This window comes from Marmota flaviventris, chromosome X (genome assembly GCF_047511675.1).
Source record: "Marmota flaviventris isolate mMarFla1 chromosome X, mMarFla1.hap1, whole genome shotgun sequence".
Lineage (NCBI taxonomy): Eukaryota > Metazoa > Chordata > Mammalia > Rodentia > Sciuridae > Marmota > Marmota flaviventris.
Window position 1 is genome coordinate 42217297 of NC_092518.1, and position 23368 is coordinate 42240664.

The 23368-nt window shown below is 52.1% G+C and overlaps 3 protein-coding genes across 8 annotated transcripts; 1 reads left to right on the forward strand and 2 right to left on the reverse strand.

Annotated features, from left to right (window-relative positions):
* Positions 1-1367: 1367 nt before the first annotated feature.
* Positions 1368-11267, forward strand: Prickle3 (prickle planar cell polarity protein 3). Of its 4 annotated transcripts, none has more exons than XM_027952275.2 (9): positions 1368-1504; positions 2689-2774; positions 3679-3862; positions 6956-7069; positions 7353-7490; positions 8522-8725; positions 8817-9003; positions 9709-10014; positions 10538-11267. In XM_027952275.2, the coding sequence occupies exons 1-9, from the start codon at positions 1463-1465 to the stop codon at positions 11122-11124; spliced, it is 1848 nt and encodes a 615-aa protein (XP_027808076.2). In that variant the 5' UTR covers positions 1368-1462; the 3' UTR covers positions 11125-11267. The 4 variants fall into 4 exon arrangements, with proteins under 4 accessions (XP_027808076.2, XP_071462913.1, XP_071462914.1 ...); XM_071606812.1 differs by having other exon boundaries at positions 1475-1555; XM_071606813.1 differs by lacking the exons at positions 1368-1504; positions 2689-2774 and having other exon boundaries at positions 3777-3862; positions 5900-7069.
* Positions 11268-11362: 95 nt separating this feature from the next.
* Positions 11363-14678, reverse strand: Plp2 (proteolipid protein 2). The gene is made up of 5 exons (XM_027952276.2): positions 14429-14678; positions 12854-13006; positions 12656-12751; positions 12096-12186; positions 11363-11770 (listed from the first exon to the last, which is right to left on the reverse strand). The coding sequence occupies exons 1-5, from the start codon at positions 14522-14524 to the stop codon at positions 11748-11750; spliced, it is 459 nt and encodes a 152-aa protein (XP_027808077.1). The 5' UTR covers positions 14525-14678; the 3' UTR covers positions 11363-11747.
* A 3046-nt stretch (positions 14679-17724) lies between these two features.
* On the reverse strand, positions 17725-22196 carry Magix (MAGI family member, X-linked). Of its 3 annotated transcripts, none has more exons than XM_071606413.1 (6): positions 22118-22196; positions 20977-21123; positions 19735-19817; positions 19422-19658; positions 19188-19320; positions 17725-18265 (listed from the first exon to the last, which is right to left on the reverse strand). In XM_071606413.1, exons 1-6 carry the CDS (start codon positions 22164-22166, stop codon positions 17958-17960), a joined length of 957 nt encoding a protein of 318 aa, XP_071462514.1. In that variant the 5' UTR covers positions 22167-22196; the 3' UTR covers positions 17725-17957. The 3 variants fall into 3 exon arrangements, with proteins under 3 accessions (XP_071462514.1, XP_071462513.1, XP_071462515.1); XM_071606412.1 differs by having other exon boundaries at positions 19170-19320; XM_071606414.1 differs by lacking the exons at positions 20977-21123; positions 22118-22196 and adding an exon at positions 20657-20747 and having other exon boundaries at positions 19170-19320.
* Positions 22197-23368: the final 1172 nt, after the last annotated feature.

The following is a 23368-nucleotide window of genomic DNA, read 5'->3' on the forward strand; positions in this document are numbered from 1 at the left end:
CATGGGAAGGGCTTGAGATATAGCTCAGTGGTAGACCACTTGCTTAGCATGTAAGAGTTTCTAGGTTTGCTCCCTAGTACTATAGACAGACAGACAGACGGATCCCCAAGGGCTCTGACTAGGGAGACATCACAGGGAGACCTCACCCTACCCAATCCTGTGCTCTCTCCTTTTCCTTGACTCTGCCCCAGCAGGAAAACCTCGACACCAGGGAGGTGGGGCGCTGGCGTGACTCTTTAATTAATTTATTCATTCTCTTTACACCCTCCCGGGGACTAAAAGGGGAGGGAAGTGACTGAGGTGTGTGTAATGGGGTTCAGGGAGTTTCCTGGCGCCCACGATGAAAGGCCGGGCTGACCGCCGCCGGCTCCCCTCCACGTCTAATTAGAGACCCGGGTTAGGCGCCCGAGGTCTGAGTTCTGACTGCAGACGCTGGACCCCCTCCTCCCAGACCCGAGGCACAGTGAAGCCTGAGAGTGCCAAGGAAGAGACTCCCAGTTCTGGAACCAACTCTGGGAAGGGGATATCTACCCCAAGAGAGAAAAAATGGAGGTGGGGGAGGCAAAGCTTTAAAATCTCCTTCTCTGGACTTGGTGGGTATGGTGGCAGGGCCTGTAAGGATGGGGAGGGAGCTGGAAGAGGGCCTTTAAACCTAGCCACTGACTTTAGCCTCCTCCCCACAAATCTCATACAATTCTTGCTCACAGAAGGAAATAGGAAGGGTCTAGCTGTCTGGTTAGAGTCACAGAGCCGCAGCTGGGGCTGTAGATGCGATTGGGAACCACTCTCACATTATTATTATTATTATTATTATTATTATTATTATTATTATTATTATTATTATTTAGTTGCAGATGGACACACAGTATATTTATTTTTATGTGGTGCTGAGGATCAAACCCAGTGCCTCACACGTGTTAAGCAAGTGCTCTACCACTGAGCCACACCCCCATCCCATCTTGCAGTATTCTTTTAAGGAAAAGAGAACTTTGGATCCTCACCAGTGGTAAGGGGCCAAGAGATGGCTTTAACCCCCTGCCCAAATAAACATCCAAGATAAGTCTACACAAAGCGTCCATAAAAGCAGCCTAGTGCACCACTCCTTCCAGTCAGGTAGCCACCTCCAAGAACCTCCCTCCTCCACTACTTAAAGACTTAAGTCCTAGAGGCCACGTGGCACGTTGGAGTTATAGAGGCTATGCCTCCTGCTTCGGCTGGGGTCGAGAGGGCAGGGGGCTTTTCTGCAGGACACCACCGGGCTGCGGACAGCTCACCTTCAGACAGGGGGCGCTTTGGCCTCGGAGAGACAATGGGGCCGGGGGCGGACCCTACGGGGCGCACTCCTCCCACGCCGGTGTCAGGTTTACGGAACAGAGCTCCCAGGCCTGACGCGCTGTGTCCTGGAGGCCGCGAGGATTCCATTCGCCCTACCCGGCCCGGCTTGACCCTGTCCGGACGCGCCATGTTCGCGCGTGGGTCCCGGAGGCGCCGCTCCGGGCGTTTGGTGAGCGACAATCAGGGCAGCGGTGGGGGTCAGGAGTAAACTGAGGCCCAGGTGAGGGCGCAGGGCACAGGGATACCCTGGAGAAGCCCCACAGAGAGTCCGGGAATCCCTATCCCCAGCTCTCCCAGACTTGGGCTCTGGGGCCGCTGGAGGTGTTGGATAAAGGAATATATAGATCTGGTGACCCACGCTCCTAAATCACCTCTCTGCACACCTTTATCAGTAACCCTATGTCGTGGTGTGTCCCTTTTCCTGGGAACTATGAGAGGGGATTCTTAGAGTCAAAAGGCTGAGTCTTGGGGTCTTGGGATGAGCAGGGACCTCCACACCCTGGGGAGGGAAATAGACTGAGGGATGGGATCCCACCCTTGTGGGGTGCCCCAATGCTTAGGGTGGAGGAACAGGGATTTGAGGTAAAAGGGCTTCCAGGCTCCCACCTGAGCCTGGGGAGCTTTTGACTTCCCATATGGGAGGGTCTTTCTTTTCCTTTGGAGGGAAGTCTCTTGACTAGGAAAGGTGGGGTCTAAGTTTGGTGATCCAAAGGAGTGAATAGTCCTAGTAAACATGAGGAATAAAGGCCAAGGCTTCATGGGGTGGGGGTTTCTGGATGGAGCAGGGGCTTCCTGAGATCCTAGGGGACAGTCCCCAGTTTCTTAGATATGAGGAAATGAAGGCAGGATTTGGGGGCAGGCTCTTGAGCTTCTGAAGGGAGTGGCATGGTTTATGTGGGGATCCCAAGGAAGAATGGGGGTCTCAGATTTCTACCCTATGGAATCTGACTGCTGCTGTCTTCTTGGTGGAGAAGCTGCTGGGATGAAGCCTAGGAGGGGATGCCCAGATTTGGGACTCTGTTCTGGTGGGATGAATACCCTGATTCTGGGGGAGGTCTGAAGGGATCTGAGGCTGGTGGGATGTGTCCAAGGCTGGGGGAGAGGCAAAGACTGCACAGGGAGAGTAATTCCTTGAAAAATGAACATATGGGAGGTGGCCCCAGTTGCCCCGCCTCAGGCTCGGTTGTCTTCCTCCCCCGCGCTCCAGGCGCTGTCCCAGCCTGCCCAGCGCTGCCCTAGTGGGACAGGCCCCAGCGTGCAGTCGTGGGCCTAGGAGTGGAGAGGCAGGCGTTGACTTCTCCCTCTCTGCTTTGGCGCCTCGCCTGGCCCTGCGTCTGCCTCGGCCTACTACAGCCTCCAGAGGCTGAGGACCCAGACCGGGGCCAGCCCTGCAACTCCTGTAGAGAGCAGTGCCCCGGTTTCCTGCTGCATGGCTGGAGGTAAGTGAACCCTCTCCAGGACCTCAACTCTGTCAGAGCCTTGCCCTCAGGGAAAACTACTGGAGGCTTAGACCATGTCCCTAGGCTTGAACTCTGCCCACAGAAAGATCTCTGTAGGGAAAAGAGCCTCAATCTCAGGCTCAGAGCCCCGCCCCCTAACTCATTACAAAGAATCCTGTTCCCAGGAGAGCTCCACCTACTACACAGTCCCCCGCCCAAGAGGCTTCCCCAAGCCTGACCCTGGCTCTGAGCATCGCCCACGCACTCCCCAACCCCTTTCTCCAGGACTCCATTTTTCTCCCAGGGCCAGCGTCCTATCCTCCTACTGGAGCTCATAGCCCACCTCCCCAACACACACAAGTTCAGTGCCTCATCACAGGGCTGGAGCCCTGCCTCAAGGGAGAGGGAGTTCCCCCACAAAGCACGGAGCCTTTCCTGAAGGGAAGCTCCTAGATTCAGAATTCCACTCTCAGTTCTGGAGTCCCACCACTCACAGACCAGCTGCTTGCTCACTGCTCGGAGAGTCTGACCCAAGTCCCAGAACAGGAAGGTTAGGCGATATTCTCAAGACCCTATACAGCCCCTTGGCATTCTGTGTGCACACAGGTTCACAGCCCCAGCTCCAGTTCCCTTTGCCCGCATCTTATGACCCTGCCATCAGTCAGAAGCTGGGCCCCTCATAACCAGCACCCCACTCCCTATGACCTTGGCCACAGGCTCATAACCAGACCCTGACTCTTAGCCCCACGTCCTATCAGCCCCAAGGCCCATAGCTCTAAACTCACAGCCCTTTGGTGGTAATCTACATGTCCTGCTCTTTCATTGAATTTGGCCTGTGAAGGGATTCAGGGGGGTCTGGATAGGCTACTCCTAGGTAACTGACCACCCATCTTGGCCCCCTCAGAAAGATCTGCCAGCACTGCAAATGCCCACGGGAGGAGCACGCAGTGCATGCAGTACCTGTGGACCTGGAACGCATCATGTGTCGACTAATCTCAGACTTCCAGCGCCACTCCATCTCGGATGATGACTCAGGCTGTGCATCAGAGGAGTATGCCTGGGTGCCCCCGGGCCTAAAACCTGAGCAGGTGACCATAGGCCAGCCACCCACTCTCATTCTCCAGTGGGTGCACACACATGCAGGCATGCACATACACTCACATAAACACACAAACACATAACACTCAAATAGGAATCTATTTCTGGAGCAATGCTAGAGTGTGTGGTCAAACTTCCAGTGTCCTTCTGACCTCTCTTGATGGAGACCCTTGAGTGATCACTGGATCAGTTCCCCAGGACTTGTTCACCCACTCCTATTGCACCCCCCACCCCAGGTCTTATCCAAGCATCTCATTCACCACATCATCATTGACTGATTCATTCCACAAATAATTACTGAGCATCTACTGCAGACACAGTTCTAAGCACTGTGAACACCACAGTGAAGAAAACACACAAAATAGGGGCTAAGGGTGTATGTAGCTCAGTGGTAGAGTACTTCCCAGCATGCCCAAGGCTCCAGATGGCCAGAAACAAACTTAAGCTCTTCCATCTGCAACTTCCTCATTTATTTATTTATTTATTTATTTATTTATTTAGGGTACTGGGGATTGAACCCAGGGGCACTTAACCACTGAGCCACATCCCCAGCCCTTTTTTCTATTTTATTTAGAGACAGGGTCTTGCTGAGTTGCTTAGGACCTCACCAAGTTGCTGAGGCTGGTTTTGAACTCATGATCCTCCTGCCTCAGCCTCCCAAGCCACTGGGATTACAAACATGTACCACCACACCCAGTTGACAGTTTTCACACAACTGAACCCATCCACATATTCTTAGGTCATCTTTCACTCCTTTATCTTGACCCCCACAAGCAAATCCTCTTGTCCTACCAGCTCTACTTTCAAAATATATTCGGAATTGGGGTTTAGTGGTAGAGTGCTTGCCTAGCATGTGCAAGGCTCTGGAGGAAACAAAAATATATATACATATACACTTTCATTCTCCAGAATTAGACTCACTACTTCCATCATCAGCACAGTCACCAGTTGTTGCAGTAGTCACTTGTTTCCTCCTCATTCTTCCCCCTGCTTCCTCCCTCATTCCTACAGGCTGTCACAGCAGCCATAGATCCTGTTAACTCCTAAGACAAATCCTGTCCCTCCTTGCTCACAACCCTCTAGTGACTGACCCTTCATTGAGAGTTACAGTCAAAGTCCTCTCCATGGCCCTGCTACCTCTCTGGCCTCGCCTCCAACTGCTGTCCCCTTTGCTCACTTTCTCACACATACCTGCCAAGTACACTCCTGCCTCTGGGTCTTAACACTATTCTCTCTACCTGGATTGTTCTAATTCACATATCTGCTTAACTCACTTCTTCACATCCTTTGGAGCATCTCAAATATTCAATTCTTCTCCTTCTCCCCCCCACCCTCCTCCTCCTCCTCCTCCTCCTCCTCCTCCTCCTCCATACTGGGGATTGAACCCAGGAGCATTTTAACCACTGAACCACATCCCCAGCCCTTTTTATTTTTTATTTTGAGACAGAGTCTCACTAAGTCACTTAGGGCCTTGCTAAGTTGCTGAAACTGTCCTCAAACTTGCAATCCTCCTATCAGAGCTTCCCAAGCTGATGGGATTGCTGGGATTATAGGCATGTGCCAGCAAGCCTGATTCTCCCCTTTTTTAAAAATATTAAGACAGGGTCCTGCTAAGTTGCTGAGGCTGGCCTATAACTTGCAACCCTTTTGCCTTGGCCTTCCTAGGTGCTGGAATGTCAGGCATGCACCACTATGCCCGGCTAGACATTAAATTCTCACAGAGGCCTACCTGAGTTCCTTATTACAGTTCCACTGCCCGCTCCCCTTCCTTGCTATTTTTTTCTGGCACTGGAGATTGAATCCCAGAGCTCTCTACCACTAAGTTATATCCCTAGCCTTTCTTATTCTTTATTTTGAGACATGGCCTCAATAAACTCTTGAGGATGGCCTTGTACTTGAGATCCTCCTTTCTTGGCCTCCAAAGTCATTGGGATTACAGGCCTGAACCTGTACCTGCCTCCTTCCCTGTTTTTTTGTTCCATATCCCTTATACCATCTGACATAGTTTTTCCCTTCAATATCTGCAGGTTCCACATCTTCAGGTTCAACCAGTTGTGGATCAAGATTTGAAAAAAAAAATTGCACTTGTACTAAACACATACAGACTTTTTTCCTTGTCATTATTTTCCTAAACAATACTTCTTTTTTGTGGTGCTGGAGATTAAACCTATGGTCTTGGACTTGTTAGGCAAATGCTCTACTATTGATTTATACCCCTAGCCTGTAAACAATACAACTATTTAAATAGCATTTATATTGTATCAGGCATTACAAGTAATGCAGAAAGGATTTAAAGTGTGTGGGTGGATGTGTATAGGTTATATGCAAACACTGCACCATCTTATACAAGGAACTTGAGCATCTGCTGATTTTGATATCCATGAGGGGTCCTGAAACCAATCCCCCAAAGATCCCAAAGGATGACTATATGTTTACATGTTTGTTTATTGGCTATTTCTCTTTTCAGGAATCTAAACTTCACATGGAAAGATATATTTGGTTTTTTTGGTACTAGGGATTGAACCCTATGGTTCTTTACCCCTGAGCTACATCTCCAGTCCTTTTATTTTTTTTTTCTTTTTTACAATTTTGAGAAAGGGTCTCACTAAGTTGCTTAGGGCCTCACTAAATTGCTGAGGCGAGTCTCAAACTTGGAATCCTCCTGCCCCGACCTCCTGAGTTACTGGGCCTACAGATGTGAGCTACTGCACCGAGCAGGATATGTTGTGTGTGTGTGTGTGTGTGTGTGTGTGTGTGTGTGTATTGCAGTGCTGGGGACTCAACCAGGGTTAAGGGAAAAATGGGAGGAGAGGAAGTGGAGTGCACATAAGCATTCACAACTCTTTTGAGGAATTTTGCTGTACAGAAAAAGGAGAAAAGTGGAGCATAACTGGAGGGGAAAGTAGGGTCAAGACATGAGAACTCTCAGCATATTTGGGAGCTTTAGGGAGAAAGAGGAACCAAGAGACGTTCCCCTGATGAGTTTAATTTTTTAGAGAGGCAGGGACCCACCATCTCATTGCATCCCTACCACCCTTAATCTCAATTATTTTCTCCTACCCACCCCCACCATGTCCTCCCAGGTATACCAGTTTTTCAGCTGCCTCCCAGAAGATAAGGTCCCCTATGTCAACAGTCCTGGGGAGAAATACAGGATCAAGCAGTTGCTGCATCAGCTGCCCCCACACGATAGTGAGGTGAGAGAGAAGACGGAAAGAGCATGCTGGGTAGAGAGCACAGCCTGGGCAAATGCAGGACAGTTGGAAATGGGTAGGGTTGAAGGAGAAAAGGTAAACTGAGCTGAGCTTAGGGCTGAACAGGCAGGGGGCCATCAGGGAACATTCCTTGGCAAAACCACAGCTTGGCTTTGGAAAAAGGGGGAAGGGGTAGGTATTTCAGGCAGGAGGCACCAGCTATAGAAAGTCCTAGAAGTTAACTTGTGCGTGTGGATGAAGTCTGGAAGACCCCTGCTCCCCTCAGGCACAGTACTGCACAGCACTGGAAGAGGAGGAGAAGAAAGAACTGAGAGCCTTCAGTCAGCAGCGGAAGCGAGAGAATCTGGGGCGTGGAACTGTACGCATCTTCCCAGTGACCATCACTGGGGCCATCTGTGAAGAGGTAAATCATGAAGGGCCTTGGATTGAAGGTCCTGGGGTGCAGGGCCCACCTATTAGGCCCTGCAAAGCTGAGGCCTGCCACTCAAGCCCCAGTAGACTGTCTCTAGGGCCCCCTCTACTGGACCAAATGTGTCTCTATAGCCCACTGATAGATAGGACCTGTCCCTGGGATTCCACTGTTGGGTATAGATTTTCTCTAAGGAGGCCTTGATGTATTCTCTCCATGGTTTCTTTCCTCCATGCAATAATGGACATGGGCCGTGGGCTATCTCTCTTGTCCTCTAGTGGTCAGGACTTGTGCTTAAGAACTGACCCAGAAGCTGGAGGTATGACTCAGTGGCAGAGCACTGTTTAGCCTGCTCAAGATTCAATCCCCAGCACAAAGAAACTGACCCACAGTGGCAGGACCTGTGTCCAAAGCCAAGTGGTGGGTGAAATTATCTCTAAGGCCTTTTCTGGTGGGTGGAGCTTGTCCTTAGAACTTACTGTTGGTTGAAGTCTGTCAATAAGGTCCTGGTGGTTAGATCTGTTCTGTCTCTATGTCTGCTCCAGCCCCCTATGCAGGAGGATTGCCTGTAAGGCCACCCTCAATATGTAGTGCCTGTCTCTATGGTTTCTGACCATGAACAGGGTCAGTCACTAAGGCACCCCCGTAAGTGAAAACTGTCTCCAATTTACCCTGTAACTGATTTAAAAATATTACTGCTAAGCAGAATGGCATACACCCATAATCCTAGCAGCTCAGGAGGCTGTAGCAGGAGGATTGCAAGTTCAAAGCCAGCCTCAGCAGTTTATCGAGGCCCTGAGCAACTTAGCAAGACCCTGTCTCAAAATAAAAAGGGTAGAGATGTGGCTCAGTGGTTAAGCACCCCTGGGTTTAATTCCCAGTACCAAAAAATAAAAAAGTTACCCTGTACGTGGGGCCAGTCATAAAACTTGACCATGGGAAAGGCCCAAGTGTGACATACCTGGCTGACCCAATCCATCTGACTATTTTAGTGATGGTGACCGTGTCTGTCTGTCATTTGGCAGTGTGGGAAGCAGATTGGAGGTGGGGACATTGCGGTGTTTGCCAGCCGTGCAGGCCTGGGTGCCTGCTGGCACCCACAGTGCTTTGTGTGCACCACATGCCGGGAGCTGCTTGTTGACCTCATCTACTTCTATCATGCTGGCAAGGTCTACTGTGGGCGTCACCATGCTGAACGCCTGCGCCCACGCTGCCAAGCCTGTGACGAGGTTTGTGCCTCTCTGCCCAGGGGTGGGAGTGGAGGGTGGAAAGGGTCAGGGCAGAACCTTCTGACAGCTACAGATGGCCTGCACCTTCCAGATCATTTTTTCCCCTGAGTGCACAGAAGCTGAGGGCCGGCACTGGCATATGGGTCACTTCTGCTGCTTCGAGTGTGAAGCTTCACTAGGAGGGCAGCGCTATGTCATGCGGCAAAGCCGCCCCCACTGCTGTGCCTGCTATGAGGCCCGACATGCGGAGTACTGTGATGGCTGTGGGGAGCACATCGGTGGGTGAATAATGGGACTCGATGGAGGGATGCATGTATAGCTGGGCCACAGCCCCACGCCACCAGGCCCTAGCCCCCACTACACCCTGTCCTTTAACTCAGTCCCAGCATCACAGTCTAGTGCTTTTCACTGCAAGCTCCATCCCCAATATCCCAAGCTTTGCCATAAGGCCTACTTACACATTAGGCCACTGTGACATGTCTCCACCCACCAGCAGCACAAAGCCCTCTAAGCCTAGCCTCTGCTTGCCCTGAGCTATGCCCCATTTTCTTCCACTTTCCTCCACCAGCCTAGATTTGGTCCCACCTTCTAGTGACACTATCCCCTCTAAGCTCTGCCACAGCCATCCAGGCCTCTTCTTGAGGCCCACCCACCTGAAGTCACCTCCCTTTAATGTCTGTCTGGCTCACATCATAAGAGTCCTCCAGTGATCAACCCCACTCCCAGAGGGGCACCCTGGGCAATAAAGGGAGGTGGGTAGGTAAGACATTTGCCAATCTCCAGGAGAGACTCAGGAGGATGAGGAGCCGTGTGGTGTGGACCAAACCCCACTCCAGAGTGATCCCATTTAGGAAGTGGGGCGGCAAATCAGGGTGCACTGCCTCCAATCCACCACTTTTTTCCAATTAAGGCCCCATTCATGAGGACTGGGAGTATGCCTGGGGTTCTGCCTCAGTCCCCACCCCTGACTTTGGTCCCCACAGGCCTGGACCAGGGCCAGATGGCTTATGAGGGTCAGCATTGGCACGCTTCAGACCGCTGCTTCTGCTGCAGTCGCTGTGGCAGAGCCCTATTGGGCCGCCCCTTCCTGCCCCGACGTGGCCTAATCTTCTGCTCCCGAGCCTGTAGCCTTGGGTCTGAGCCCACCGCTCCAGGGCCCGGCCGCCGCAGCTGGAGCGGAGGCGGAGGCACAGTCGCCGCCCGGCTGGCAACTTCCACGTCCTCTTTCCCTGCTGCGGAGGTGAATTCTGAGACGGCCACCAAAGGCACCTGCACGGAGGCGGCGCCTGGTGAGAGCCACGCCCAGTCACAGCCCCGCCCCCCACCTCAACCTGAGCCCTTGCCCAGGCCCCGCCCAGTGTTTGACCCAGCCTTCTTTGCCGCACCATTCCAGGCTGGTCTCCAGCCCCAGCTACACCTGCCTCGGGAACCCTGGGTTTACCCTGCTTTTATACAGGGTGCTTCTCTTGCTTCCTGCTGGAGCCCAAGTTCCTCCTTTCCTTCAACCCGTCACCCTCCACCCACTGCACTCAGGCCCCACCCCTATTCCGTGGTAAATCCAATCTACTCCATCCCAAGCCTCCCGTCTCCCATCCCAGCAGCTTCCCCAACCCTTGGCCACGCCCCATACACCAATCGTACCTGGTTCCTCCTGCATTTTTTTCTTCCTCCCTTCACCCAATCTGCACCAGGCTTCAGATCCCTGTCCCCACTTCCCTAGTCTTACTGGGTGGAAAAGGAGAAGGCCTTTCCACAAGCCTCCTCACAGGTAGGGGCTGCAGATACAGGGAGCCCCCATCTCTTCTTTTCCAGCTACAGGCGCCGAGGAGCCCTCCCCCTTTACGAGAGGGGCCCCCCATCGCCACTCCATGCCCGAGCTGGGGCTCCGCAACGCTCCGGAGCAACCCCTGGAGTCTCCAGAGCAACCAGACCTGCGTCCTGACGATAGTGCCTTTGGCCGCCAAAGCACCCCTCGTGTTAGTTTCCGTGAGCCTCTGGTCTCAGAGGGAGGTCCGCGGAGGACCCTGAGTGCACCTCCGGCCCAGCGCCGCAGGCCACGTAGTCCCCCACCTAGGGCCCCCAGCCGTCGCCGCCGCCGCCACCACCATCACAACCACCACCGCCACACGGGCCGACGTGGCTACCATCGCTGTGACTTGGGATCAGGGTCCGACTCAGGATCTTGCTCCAGCTCACCCTCCAGCCCCAGTTCTGAATCCTCTGAGGATGATGGATTCTTCCTAGGGGAACGTATTCCACTGCCCCCTCACCTGCGCAGGCCCACAACCTCTCCCAACAGTGCAGCTGAGACTTTAGGCTCTGTGACCCCACAGCTCCATGGGGATTCTCGCACAGGGATGCCTCGCCAGGCCCGAGACAAGAACTGCATCGTGGCTTAAAGACCTAGGCAGCTCTGGAGGGGGCTCTATTCTCTGATAAGCGTAGATGATTCCGCCCACCCTGAACTAAGTCAAATACCCTTTCTTCCTCCCTCTTTCTTCTGTTTGTATTATTGAAATAATTTAATGTTTGTCGTAAAACAGGCCTGGCTTCTTTGCTTCCTTTACTCCAGGTCAACCCACCTGGATGTTTGAGATTTGTTCACATTTGATCAGAGGATTAATTTATTCATTATCATAGACTTTAACAATGTTTATTATTTATTTCTCTCTCCACAGAACCATCCCCCAAAATGAGGAGGTTATTTGGAGTGGGTCACCAGGGTGGAGTGTACACTCTGAAATCCTAGGCACCCACTTCCCTCACTTTGTGGTTTAGGTGGGAGTGTGGTCCAGGCAGAACTGAATACTGAAGAAGGGAGGGGGACCTAGGCATACCCATAAAGGTGACCATACCCAGGATGATTGAGTAGCAGTCTGGAAGACAAAATTCTCCCAGAAAAGGCACTGTTACCTCAACAGGGGGCTAGAAGTTGGTTGGCTGGGAGGATTGTTGTGGGAGTGGGAAGAAGTGTTTTCCAAAAGAAGTTATTTTCAAACTGCAGAGAGAAATGAGGGGAGTTCTACACCGGGCCATCTGTGGGGTCTGCAGGAGGAAAAGAGAGAAAACATTGGCTAGATCCATGTGCCTATTTTTAAAAAATATTTATTCTTTAGTTGTAGGTGGACACAATACCTTTATTTAATTTTTGTGTGGCACTGAGGATCAAACTCAGTGCCTCACGCATACTAAACGAGCACTTTTCCTCTGAGCCACAACCCCAGCCCCATCCATATGCCCATTTTACAAACAGGAATGTTGAAGCTTATGGCACTTACTGATACGAGACATAAGGGCATTATTACCCTCCCTTGGGAGATACCTTTCCTTTTTCTCCTTTGCTCTCTCAGCAACACACACACACACTTACCAGTGGGGGCTGCTGTATGTCTTTGTTGCCGAAGAGGGAAGGTAAAGTAGGCATCATAGCCAAAGAGGCACACAGCTATCAGTCCCAGTACCTGGGGATGGAGATGAGAGTGAGGGAGTTGGATTAGGTAGTTGGCCCATTCAGACTCCTAATTCCAGGTATCCACCACCTCCAGGGACTGCCCCATGCAGGATGGTAACTCCTATCTAGATTGGAAGCCCCAGAGCCAAAGAGAAAGTCCAGGAGGCTGGATTCTACCCCACTCCACCCCAGGACCTCTCAACACAGGGCAGCCAGCCAAATGTAGGGGGCATATTTCATCCTACATTTGAGACAAAGTTCTAACAGATGGCAATCTAGCATGTTTATACTTCCAACAAAGGCCCTGTGTCTGACAATGGGCAGCCCTTTATAGCAAATGATCTTTGGAGATAAACCATGGCTGGGGCCAGACTTTCCTGTTGGCCCTGAGAATAAGTTTTTGCCAAAAGCAGAAGCAGATGGTCCCTGGATCTTCAAATCCTTTTCCCTATGCTCTAGAGGTGCCTCCACAGGCTTACCCCTGCAGCAATTCTGGATTGGCTTCTGTTGTCAACAAGGACTAAAATGGAGGTGATCAGGTAGAGGATCGATGCTATGAGAGTTCGGAAGAAATCCTGTGAGGTGTAGGGAGAAGAGGGAAATCAGCATCCAGAGTTCCCCAGACAATCCCAACTGCCCAGGCCCCTGCCCAGCTTGCCATTTTGACCCCTTCTCACACTCCAGGGCCAGTTGATGAATGGTATCTTGGCGTGCAGGCCACACATGTAGATGACAAAGAAGACAGCAGCAAGGATCATCTCAATCACAGACAGAGAGGAGTACGCTGATGTGGAGGCACTGAAGCAAATCAGAATCACCAGGCACAATACCTGGAAGGGTGACATGGGAACAGGGGTCCCAGTTAGTTCCGAAGGCTGAGGGAACTAGTTTAAATTGGCTACCAGAAAAAATAAATTAATTCCACTTCTCAGAGCTGGAAATATACCTCAATGGTAGTACCTTGCATGCACAAGGCCCTGGGTTACATCCCCAACACCCTCCCCCCTCCAAAAAAAAAAAAAGATCCACTTCGCAGATACCTACCAGGTCTGGGAAAAAATGACACACAATAATTGCTAAACACTTTCTGTGTGTTCCCTGTGCCTGGAGCAATGTGGGTTTTTGTTTGTTTGTTTGGTTGGTTGGTTGATTGGTTGGTTTCTAGAGATTGAACCTACAGGTACTTTACCACTGAACTACATCTCTCGCCCTTTTTATTTTGAGACAGGGTCTTGCTAAATTGCTCAGGGGCTTGCTAAATTGCTGAAGCTGGCCTCTAACTTGTGATCCTTCAGCCACAGCCTCCCAAATCGCTGGGATTACAGGCTTGAGCCACCATGCTGGGCTCTAAGCATTGTTCTCAGTTAAAAATATTAATTCATTTAGTCATCACAACCACCTAATGAGCTAGATACTATTAGTATCTCTGTTTTACAGATGAGAAAAGTGAGTCAGAGAAGTTAAGTGGCTTCCCAGGGTCACTCATAAAGTAAGGAGCACAGTTGGGTGCCTCAGTTCCCCTGCTTTCCCTTCTAGGATATCGGCTGCCTGAGGGGAGTGGCTCTGCCAGGTGTTTTGCGAGCAAGGCTGGCGCCAGCTTCCAGCCCATAAGAAGGCGGAACGTGCGGTTCCCCCAGCAACCCCTTTGGGAAGCGGTGAGAGTGACACTGGAGGGGCAGGGCTCCGTTAAAGGTACCGCACCCCTCTCATAAGTGACTCAAAGGCGGTGCCCACTTTGAGGGGCGGGAAACCAAGGTTCCCCAGGCGCCTGAAGAGCTAAGGATCTTCCGCCCAGTCCCAAAAGGGCAAGAAAGAACTGGCGGAGGGTGGGGCACACCACCCCGCCACACTAGTGCACGGGGCCCCACCCCAACAGGCCCCGCCTCTCGGCACACTGCCAGCCCGCCCGCCAGTGTCCAGGCCGCGCCACGCCCTGCCACGGAAGGCACCCCACTTCTCAGGCCCCCACGACCCCTTTGATGAGTCCACTGAGTCCTGGAGGGCTTCTCCCACCAAAACCCCCATGTGCGTCCCAGGCTCCCCGCTTCGTCCTTGCTCCACCAACTCTCCAACACCCTCCCAAATCACACCAACTCCCGCTGCACCCCCAGTTCCCAGCCACGAACCCAGCCACCTGCGCCCCAAGGCCCAGCGCCCCGACCACGTGCCTGCCTCACCCCGGACTGTCCAGTACCGCGTGGTCGCGCCACCCCACCCCGCCTTTGCCCACCCGCCTGCCCGGGGACGCTCACAATCTCGGCGAACAGGAGGATTCCCTTGCGGGTGCGCGAGTAGCTGGTGCAGGCGGCCCAGCAGCCGGGGGCCGAGAGACGCTCGGAATCCGCCATGGCGTGGGTTGGAGTTCCTGCGGGTACAGAGGATCTGCTGGCTCGCTGGCTCGCTGGCTCGCGGGTTCGAGGACGCTGCACACCCAGCCGTCTTGCCCGCCGTCTGGCCGGGAAGGGGGCCCCCGGGGCGAAGGAGGGAGTGAATCACCGCGCTGAGCCCAAGCGGGCGGGGCCGGAGGGGGCCGGGCCAGGTGGCTGCCGCCCCGGAAGCCCCCTTGCCCCGCCCGCCAAGGACTGTCCCAGCCCGGCGCAAAGCCTTGAGGACGCCCCATCCCCAAGGTGCTTTGCAGCTCCAGGTACCGGGCGGGCGCGGGAATATCAATACCCTTCGCCTTTTTAAAATTCAAAACAGAGTTGCCTCAACTTAGAACTGCGGGAATCTGGCTTTGGGAGGGAGTGACTCAGTTTCCTTAGCTGAAAACCAGCCGAGGCCATGGTTAAACCCGAAAGTCTAAGGGCCAGGTATGTTTCCAGAATTCGGAAAATGTTGGATTTTAGAAAGTTTTCCCGATGCCTGTATGATATATTACTTAACACCCTCAGCGAGGTCTGGGATGGTTAGGGTTAATTATTTCCTCAAAAAAAAAAAAAAAAAAAAAAAAAACTGTGAATGTTCACAACAAGTGGGATAAATAAGGACTGAATATTGTTTTTCATCAGATCAGGTCAGCTTGTACAGACGATTGGTACCAAACCTGTGGTGGGCATGGGGCAGTCAGTTTCCAGAGCTTTTTGGATTTTGGAACTTTGGATAAAAGATAGCGGGGTGAAAAAATCTCAGCAGTGATGAGAATGAGACCATGGTGATGCAAAGGTGGAGTTAAAGCAGGGCCTGATGAGCATGGAGCTGCTCAGTAACTGGGGGTGGACATTGTTAATAGGTTTAGAGCCAGGACAGCCCAGGGTCTGATTCTGTGCAGTGCGATTCCAGAGAAGTCTTGGCCCTAAGTGCTGGGCCTCAGTTTCCAGTTTTGAGGAGAAAGGCATATTTATTGCTGGGAGCTTGGCAAGGTAGGGGATGGCTCCTGAAATGCAAGGCTGAAGACATAGTTGTTGTCATTTGCAGAGTTATTATACTGAGCAAGTAACTTCTGGCTCAGCCTGGGTGCCTGTGTCTTAAACATGCACTTGGTTACCTGGAATCAACACCCCAATGTGTTATGATGACACACTCTCTAGACTGGACATCAGTTTCATTCTCATCTCATTTGAGGTGGAGAGTCATACATAGTTGGATTCATAGAAGGATTCACCTTGTGGACCTGCCTGCTGTCCCCCTCCCAAACACAGGGCCCCTCAAATTTAAGGCTGCTGAAAGAGTGACTGAATAATGGAAGGGGTAGAAACATTTTTCCCCAGTGCTGAGTGTGTGCTTTCTATTTCAGTAAGGAATGCCCAAATTTCTTGAACAAGACAAACTCAGCTGCCTCAGGACCTTTGCACTTGTTGTTCCAGCTGCTGTCAATGCCATTCCCCCACAACTAGTCATCTGACTTGTGATCATTCAGGTTCCAGCTCATATGTCATGTCCTCAAAGAGGCTAGCAGCCCACCATGATCTCCCCCAACATAACCTCCTTTTGTTCTCTTTGTAATTCTCACTTTTTTCTGAAATTGTCTTTTAAAAATTCATTGTCTTATCTTTCTTATCTGACATATGCCTACCCTCATGACGTCTGCTACACACAGATGGAAATATATATTTTTGGAAATGTAACAATAACCTTTATTCATCCTATTAGATGGAATCTTTTTGTCTTATTCCACAAGTATCTCCATAATACTTCCATGCAAGGTATACAGACAGCCAAGTTTCTATTAATACTTGTCAAATATAGATGAGATTAAGAGGACAGGTTCAGAAATCAAGCTTTGATTAACTCTTACTTCAACCTCTTCACACACACACCTCAAGCTATTTTCATTTGGGGCCTTGCTTCCCCCCCCCCCCCGCTGTGAAATGGACCTACAGGCTACTTGAGTAGGTGTGTAACTAGATGAAAATAAATACTGCACTAAAACCACTAACAGAGATGAAGTGATATGAGATAAATGTGACTGGGATTATTATTATTAGTCCCCTGGGTGTGACTGTGTTTATAGGAATGGGGCTCTAGAACCCCTTCCTGACAACTGTGGAGTCATGCCTCCTCCAGGCTCTGAGTCAAGGGTAGCTGGAAGACAGACACTGCTATGTGTACAGTGCTAACCATTAAAATGTTCTTCATAATCCAACTCAGTTTTGCAATCCCTGTCTCCACTCCAGCACAACTCCAGACTCTCACACTCTGACCCTTTAATTTCTCTCTCCACTTCCACACCTCTTCACCATAGGGACTGAAAGTTGCCAGTTCCAGTCAGACCACAGCTTCCCTCCTTGGGGGGTTGGGGCCCAGTGTTCAGGATGTGGTGACCGCAAAGGTGTCCTAATATTTCTGGTCTCAGACTGCAGTTGCCTTGGGGCTACCCTGGTTAGAATCCCGCTGGTCTTATAAGCCCCAGCTGTGCGGCTCCGCTGGAAGGGTGGAGGAAATTCTGTGTTTCTCTAGGGACCCGGAACGCCCAGCATATGGCGTGTTAAGCACAAGGCCCGCTGCAGTTCGTCACCATCTATGGAAAAGGGGGGCGTGGCCCAAAGGTTCTAACTGCCCTTTTTAGCCAGGCCCAGCCCCGGGCGCTGACTCACACCTTCCCGGCTCCTGTCCCAAAGGGGGCTCCAGGGCCCCAGCCTGTACCCTGAGGATGGCAGTCTCCGTGCCAGAAAAAGCTGGCTTCTAGGACGGAAATGGGAGACCGCAGACTCCTGGGGAGGAAAGCCGCCCTGCTTCTCGACTTGCTATCTTTATGTAAGCTGAGAGTCTGACTGATTCTGAGCTGCGACAGCAGGTATATGTTGAGGACACTACCACAATAGGTCCACGTCTGTATTCCCCATGCCACAATCATATATGTGGAGCGTTTCACATCTCAAACGAGTGAAATGAATGAATGGGGAGGAGCGGGAGTTAACACAAGGAAAACGAAAGGGGAAGCAAGCCCGCGAGCCCAGCGACGATGGGCAGAAGCGAAGACTTGAAAGCAACTGCGCGCAGCTCATCGCTGGTTACTAGAGGTCCTCCTCGAAACCGGATGGACCCACCCCCTCCTTTCCAGGGTGACCTGGAAGCCCCACCCCTCCTGGAACACCTGGCAAGTCAAGACTAGATCAACCCATTTTATTACATCCCCGCCCAGAACCAGAAGCGTGGGTTTGAGGGGGTCTGGGAAAGCTGGACTGCAGATGCCTGGAGGGGAGCGCGGGCCAGTCAACTACGTGGTGGGAGGGAAGACCAGACAAGTCGGAGCTCTCAGCCCGACGCTAGTGCACTGCGGTCGGGGCCCATCGGATCCAGACTGGACCCTACCAAGTGAGCACCGAGCCCTGTGTCGTCTGCTCAGTGCCTTCTCCTTCCAGCTGCTGTCTCCTGAGCGAGCTGCGCAGCCCTTGGGAGACCTAGGGCCCGCGAGAGCCGCTCCTCACTCGGCACCAGCCAGGGTCCTGGGGAACCAGGGATACGGTCATCAGGGTCCTCCATGTGGCGTTCTGCTGGAGGAACTTCGGGAGCGTCGACCGCTGCCTCTGGACTAGGCTCAGGGCTGCCCCGGGTCTTTGGCGTCCTATTGAATTGAGGGTGGTGAACTGGGGAAAGGCTGGCACTGTGAGACTTCATCATCGCCGGACCTACAAGATCTGGACGGCAGTCTGGGAATGACAGGGCTACAGTTTAGATTGATGGAGTGGAAAACGGAAATTGGGGTCCAGGGCTTAGGATGGCCCAGAAAGCCCAAGGGTGGCAGGAAACAGAGACACCCCCCCTCCCTTAGAGAAATCTTCCTCCACCTTCCTGGAGGTGTTCAGTGACTAGTACCCCCACACACAAGCCTCAACACCTCCTTTCTCTAGACTCTTCCCTGCCTTAATCCAGGACACCCACACAGAAATCATTTCCCATAATCCCTAAAGGAAATCAAACCATGACCTTGGCCTTGGCACTAATAATCTCTCCAGTCTAAGACCTTTGACTATTCCCTCTCTCATCCCACCTTAACTCCCAACTTTTCCCTTATCAACCCTTTGTCTCTCAGAACTAAACCTTCTACTCTCTAGATCTCCATCCCATATCCTCCCAGCTGAGACTCCATTCTGCCTATCCCTCCAAGGACTAAGACCCTGCTGAACACTGGCTGTTATTATTGTTAGTAGTAGTAGGAGTAGTAGTACCAGCAACTGAACCCAGGAGCGATTAACCACCGAGCCACATCCCCACTAAGTTGCTAAGACTGGCCTCAAATTTTCATCCTCCTGACTCAGCCTCCCAAGATGCTGGGATTGTAGGTATGTGCCACCACACCCAGCTGAAGATCTGCTTTTACCCCAGATCTCTTCCCTCCTCTCCTTTCCCCTATAAAAAGTTTCCCCTCTGAAATTCCTTTCCTGGGAAGGGCTCCCCTCCCACCCCCACTTTCAAAAATATACTAACCCCACTTAGACACCGAACCCTGATCCTCCCCACTGAGACCACTAAACCCCTTCTAACCTCTCCTTCCCCTCACAGACCTCTAATTTCCTTCCCTGGAAAACCCACTGCTTCCCTTTCGGGACCCACCCATCCCCTTGTGCTTGCCAGTTTGAGTCTCATTAGGCCTCTGCAACACAAGCTGAAGCCGGGAACCTCCAGTGCGGATCCGATCCACCGCCTGGGCATGGGTAAGTCCCTGCGTTGACTCTCCGTTGATATGGAGAATGAGATCACCAGCCTGCAAGAATGCAAGGCAGTGGTGGTATAGGAAGGAAATATAGAGAGCTTCTGGACAAAGGTGGGGATCACACCTATGAAAGGAGGGTGCTTAGGGCTAACCTGCAAATGACCACAACGCTGTGCTGGCCCATCCTTCAGCAACCCACGCACAGCCAGTGGAGCATCACCCGCTACATCTCGGCCCCCACTTAAAGTGAGGCCAAAGCCTGTGCGATTGCGGACTAGCTCCACAGAGAACCAACCAGAGTCCTGGAGTGGCTTTGAAGCACATCTTGCCTTATCCTGGGTCACTCGAGTTGGCGCAGTAGGAATACCCAGAGTCTCTGACCTACAATGCTGGAGTAAGGACACAAATGTACATTGATTGCCTGCCCTAAAGCAGATGGCTTTGAATACACGGGTGAGGTGGTACCTGAGGTTGGTGTTCCACAACAGTGGTATGAGGTAGGCGACTGTCTGTGACTTCTATGTCCGCAGAGTCCAGCATGTTAATGGCTGAAGGATGAAAGAGGTGGAATGCTATCAGGGTACATACCTAGGACCAGCCCCCTGAGTTAATACTCTGGCCTCACCTTGTTGCCTGCCTCTAAACTCTCACAGACTCTCACCATTTAACTACTTAGGAACCAGTCCCCACCCCACAGTAATCGTAAAAACTCAGCTTTTAAGAATAAACGTCCCCCCAGCGGCGTCCACCAGTGATCCCAGTGGCTCAGGAGGCTGAGGCAGGAGGATCATGAATTCAAAGCCAGCCTCAGCAACTTAGCAAGGACCTAAGCAACTCAGTGAGACCCTGTCTCTGAATAAAATACAAAATAGGACTGGGGATGTGGCTCAGTAGCCGAGTGCCCCTGAGAAAAAAAGAATAAACGTCCTGGGGCTGGGACTGTAGTTCAGTGGTAGAGCACTTGCTTAGCACGTGTAAGGCCCTAGGATCCATCCTCAGAACCATATAAAAATAAATAGAATAAAGGTATTGTGAAAAAAATAAAAATTAAAAAAAAAAAGAATAAACGTCCTGACTCAGCCTTCTTAACAAATAGTACTAGGCTGACAAATATATTTGAGTAATCCTCCAGACCTCCCTATCTGATAATAATAACATGCAGCCCTAACACCCGGAACACTCCGTGGAAGCTGCTACTCTAAGATTGGGCTCTTGAGCATCCCAGGCCCCGCCCTCTAATTAGCCTCCAAACTCCGTCCCATTCCTCACACTTCAGGCAGCACCTCCAAGCACTCAGAGCCTCCACCCCGGGACTAGCATTCCAGTCCAGCCCTCCAACGAGTTGCCCGCCCCCAGCATCCTCCAGGATCCACTCCCCAGAAATAACCTTCCATGATCCGCTGACCAGAATGACCACTCACACCAGCACCCTCAAAGAATCGTCTAGCGATCGCCTATCTCAATTACCCTAAAGGAATATGCTACAATAACCCCAGGGCCCTGCTCCCTCCAAGGGCTCCCCGAGCCCCGCCCGATCGAATCACACCCCTTGGTCCCACCCAGGCCCATAACTAACAATTCCCTGGCCTGTCACCTCGGAACACAGCCCATCCCAATCCAGTCCACTTCGGCGGAGGCCCCGCCCCTCCCCGCCCTTCCCCGACGCTCCCCGCCCTTCCCCGACCCTCCCCGACCCTCATCACGCACCCTCCTTGGGGCGCAGGCGCAAAGTGTCGCCCGCCCTGCGTACCAGCGCCCACACGTCTGCAGCAGCTCGGGCCGCCAGGGGGCGCGCGTCCAGCCGCGCCAGCAGCCGCCGGGCGCCGGGGCCCGCCTGCAGAGGAAGGCCGCGGCCTGCGCAGAAGAGAGACAGATCAGCGCACACCCGAGCCTCCGAGAATACCCATGATTCCAGACATCCGGAGACCTAAAAATGCTCGGCAACCTACCCGGAGACTCCTGGCCACTCCCTGCATTGTTCCGAAAGTCGTCACTGTCCCCCTCCTCTTTCGCGACCCCCGACCATCGCGGGCATGCCACTGGATCCCCGCCTTGCCCCGACCATGTCCCTGCAGGTAGCCATTTGGCTGCAGTGGTCCTGGACCCCTCGGAACACCACAATAATTTCTCAGGAGCTCCTTGACTCTCCCCTAAATAATCTAGATGCCAAACTTCTCCCTTCAAGTCTCTAGGGATCCTGCTTCTCTCAGGGATCCCGAAAGAAAACACCCCCACACAGCCCTGGGACACCCGATTTCCCCTCCACATCTCCTAAGCAGACCCTGCTACTCCCCAGAGATCCCTCGGAGGCCCATTTACCCCACATGACCCACGTGCCTCTAGGTGACCCCTCCTCATGGACCCCCAGTTCTGGCCACCAATTCACTACAGACACTGCGTGCCCAGGCGTCCCCAGCAACCACGGGCAGACCTCTCCAGGCGAGCCTCCCAGAGACTCCTGACAGCCTCCTTCCTACCAGCTCAGTCTTGTGCACCGCCTCTCTGCTCAGGTGTGTGTGGAGGGGGTGTGTGAGTGTGAGTATACAGCCTGGAGCTATGGATCCTGAGTGCCCAGATGTCCCCAGATCCCTCAGTGCACCTTCCCCCGAGACTCCTGGGAAGCTACCCCTCCCGCGCCTAGTGTGCCGCCCCTCTGCTGTGTTGTGAAGAGTGCTGACTTGGAGCACAGCCCTTGACCATCAGACCCTGCCCGCTACCAATACCGCTTGGCCTCCTAGGCTGCTGTTTACCACCTGTAGAATGGAAAAGGTGAGGAACAGACAGGCGGGGCGAGGGTGACATGGGACACTCTCCCTCCCGTTCCCACCCTACTCCACCTCTCCCATACCTCCTCTGCTCCCCCTACGGTCCGTAGTGCCCCCTGAGCGCGACTCCATAGCCAGTAGTCTGCTGGGTGGACTCTCGGCCGCCCAGCAACTAGTTTTGAGCACAGGGGCACACTCACCTGGCGGCCTGCCCGAGCCTGGACGTGGCTGAGGCCGGCCAGTTCCGTGCCCCGACCCGTGCCATGACCTACCTGGCTGCTGGCACCAAGGTCTGGTTGTAGGAGCCAGTCGGAGCACTTGGCCTCGGTTTTACTCAGGCGCCACTGCTTCTATTATCTGAGAACCCTGGTTAAAATTAAAAAGCCTGAACATACCAACAGTTGCAAAAGATATAGAAGAAATGGAACTCAAATATACTGCTGATAGATATGTAAATGGCTTAGCAACTTTGGAAAACAGTTTGGCAGTGTCTTAAGTTAAACATATAGGTATGATTTCAGCCATTCCACTTCTGGGTATTTATTTACCTTTTTTTTTTTTTTTTTTTTAAAGCAGACTTCTACACTAAGATTTTTTTTTAAAATTTTTTATTGTTGGCTGTTCAAAACATTACATAGTTCTTGATATATCATATTTCACAATTTGATTCAAGTGGGTTATGAGCTCCCATTTTTACCCCATATACAGATTGCAGAATCACATCAGTTACACATCCATTGATTTACATATTGCCATACTAGTGTCTGTTGTGTTCTGCTGCCTTTCCTATCCTCTACTATCCCCCCTCCCCTCCCCTCCCCTCCCCTCTTCTCTCTCTGCCCCCTCTACTGACATTCGTTTGTCCCCCTTGTATTATTTTTCCCCTTCCCCTCACTTCCTCTTGTATGTACTTTTGTATAACTCTGAGGGTCTCCATGAATGTCACCTTTATTTCTTGTCATATTCATCTTGGGCTGCCATAACAAAATACTACAGAGATTGGGTGGCTGAAACAACAGAAATTTAATTTCTAACACTTCTAGAGACTGGAAAGTCCAAGATCAAGGTGCTGGTCATTCGGTTGCTGGAAAAAAATCTTGGCTTGTAGATGGCTTCCTTCTGGCTGTGTCCTCACATTGAGTTGAGAGTGGAAAAGAGATATCAGAGGGAGACAGAACCCTCTCTCTCTTCCTTTTTTTTTTTTTTTAATTTGGGGGGAGTGCTGGTGATCAAACCTAGAGATTCATGCATGGTAGGCAAGCATTCTACCACTGAGACACATCCCCAGCCCTCTCTTCCTTTTTTTTGTAAGGCTACATACAGTTCATCTGATT

What these genes read in the sequence shown, in the direction of transcription:
- Plp2 (XM_027952276.2), bottom strand. Translation starts at nt 14,524, where the DNA reads ATGGCGGATTCCGAGCGTCTCTCGGCCCCCGGCTGCTGGGCCGCCTGC. An exon ending in TCATCAACTGGCCCTGGAGT is followed by an intron (nt 12,752 to 12,853) that starts GTGAGAAGGGGT and finishes TACACCTCACAG; the next exon opens with GATTTCTTCCGAACTCTCAT. An exon ending in ACATACAGCAGCCCCCACTG is followed by an intron (nt 11,771 to 12,095) that starts GTAAGTGTGTGT and finishes TTCCTCCTGCAG; the next exon opens with ACCCCACAGATGGCCCGGTG.
- Magix (XM_071606412.1), bottom strand. Translation starts at nt 22,166, where the DNA reads ATGGAGTCGCGCTCAGGGGGCACTACGGACCGTAGGGGGAGCAGAGGA. An exon ending in TTGTGGAACACCAACCTCAG is followed by an intron (nt 19,659 to 19,734) that starts GTACCACCTCAC and finishes TCCTTACTCCAG; the next exon opens with CATTGTAGGTCAGAGACTCT. An exon ending in TGGCAAGCACAAGGGGATGG is followed by an intron (nt 18,266 to 19,169) that starts GTGGGTCCCGAA and finishes TGTCATTCCCAG; the next exon opens with ACTGCCGTCCAGATCTTGTA.
- Prickle3 (XM_027952275.2), top strand. Translation starts at nt 1,463, where the DNA reads ATGTTCGCGCGTGGGTCCCGGAGGCGCCGCTCCGGGCGTTTG. An exon ending in GGCGCCGCTCCGGGCGTTTG is followed by an intron (nt 1,505 to 2,688) that starts GTGAGCGACAAT and finishes GGCCTACTACAG; the next exon opens with CCTCCAGAGGCTGAGGACCC. An exon ending in CGGGCCTAAAACCTGAGCAG is followed by an intron (nt 3,863 to 6,955) that starts GTGACCATAGGC and finishes ATGTCCTCCCAG; the next exon opens with GTATACCAGTTTTTCAGCTG.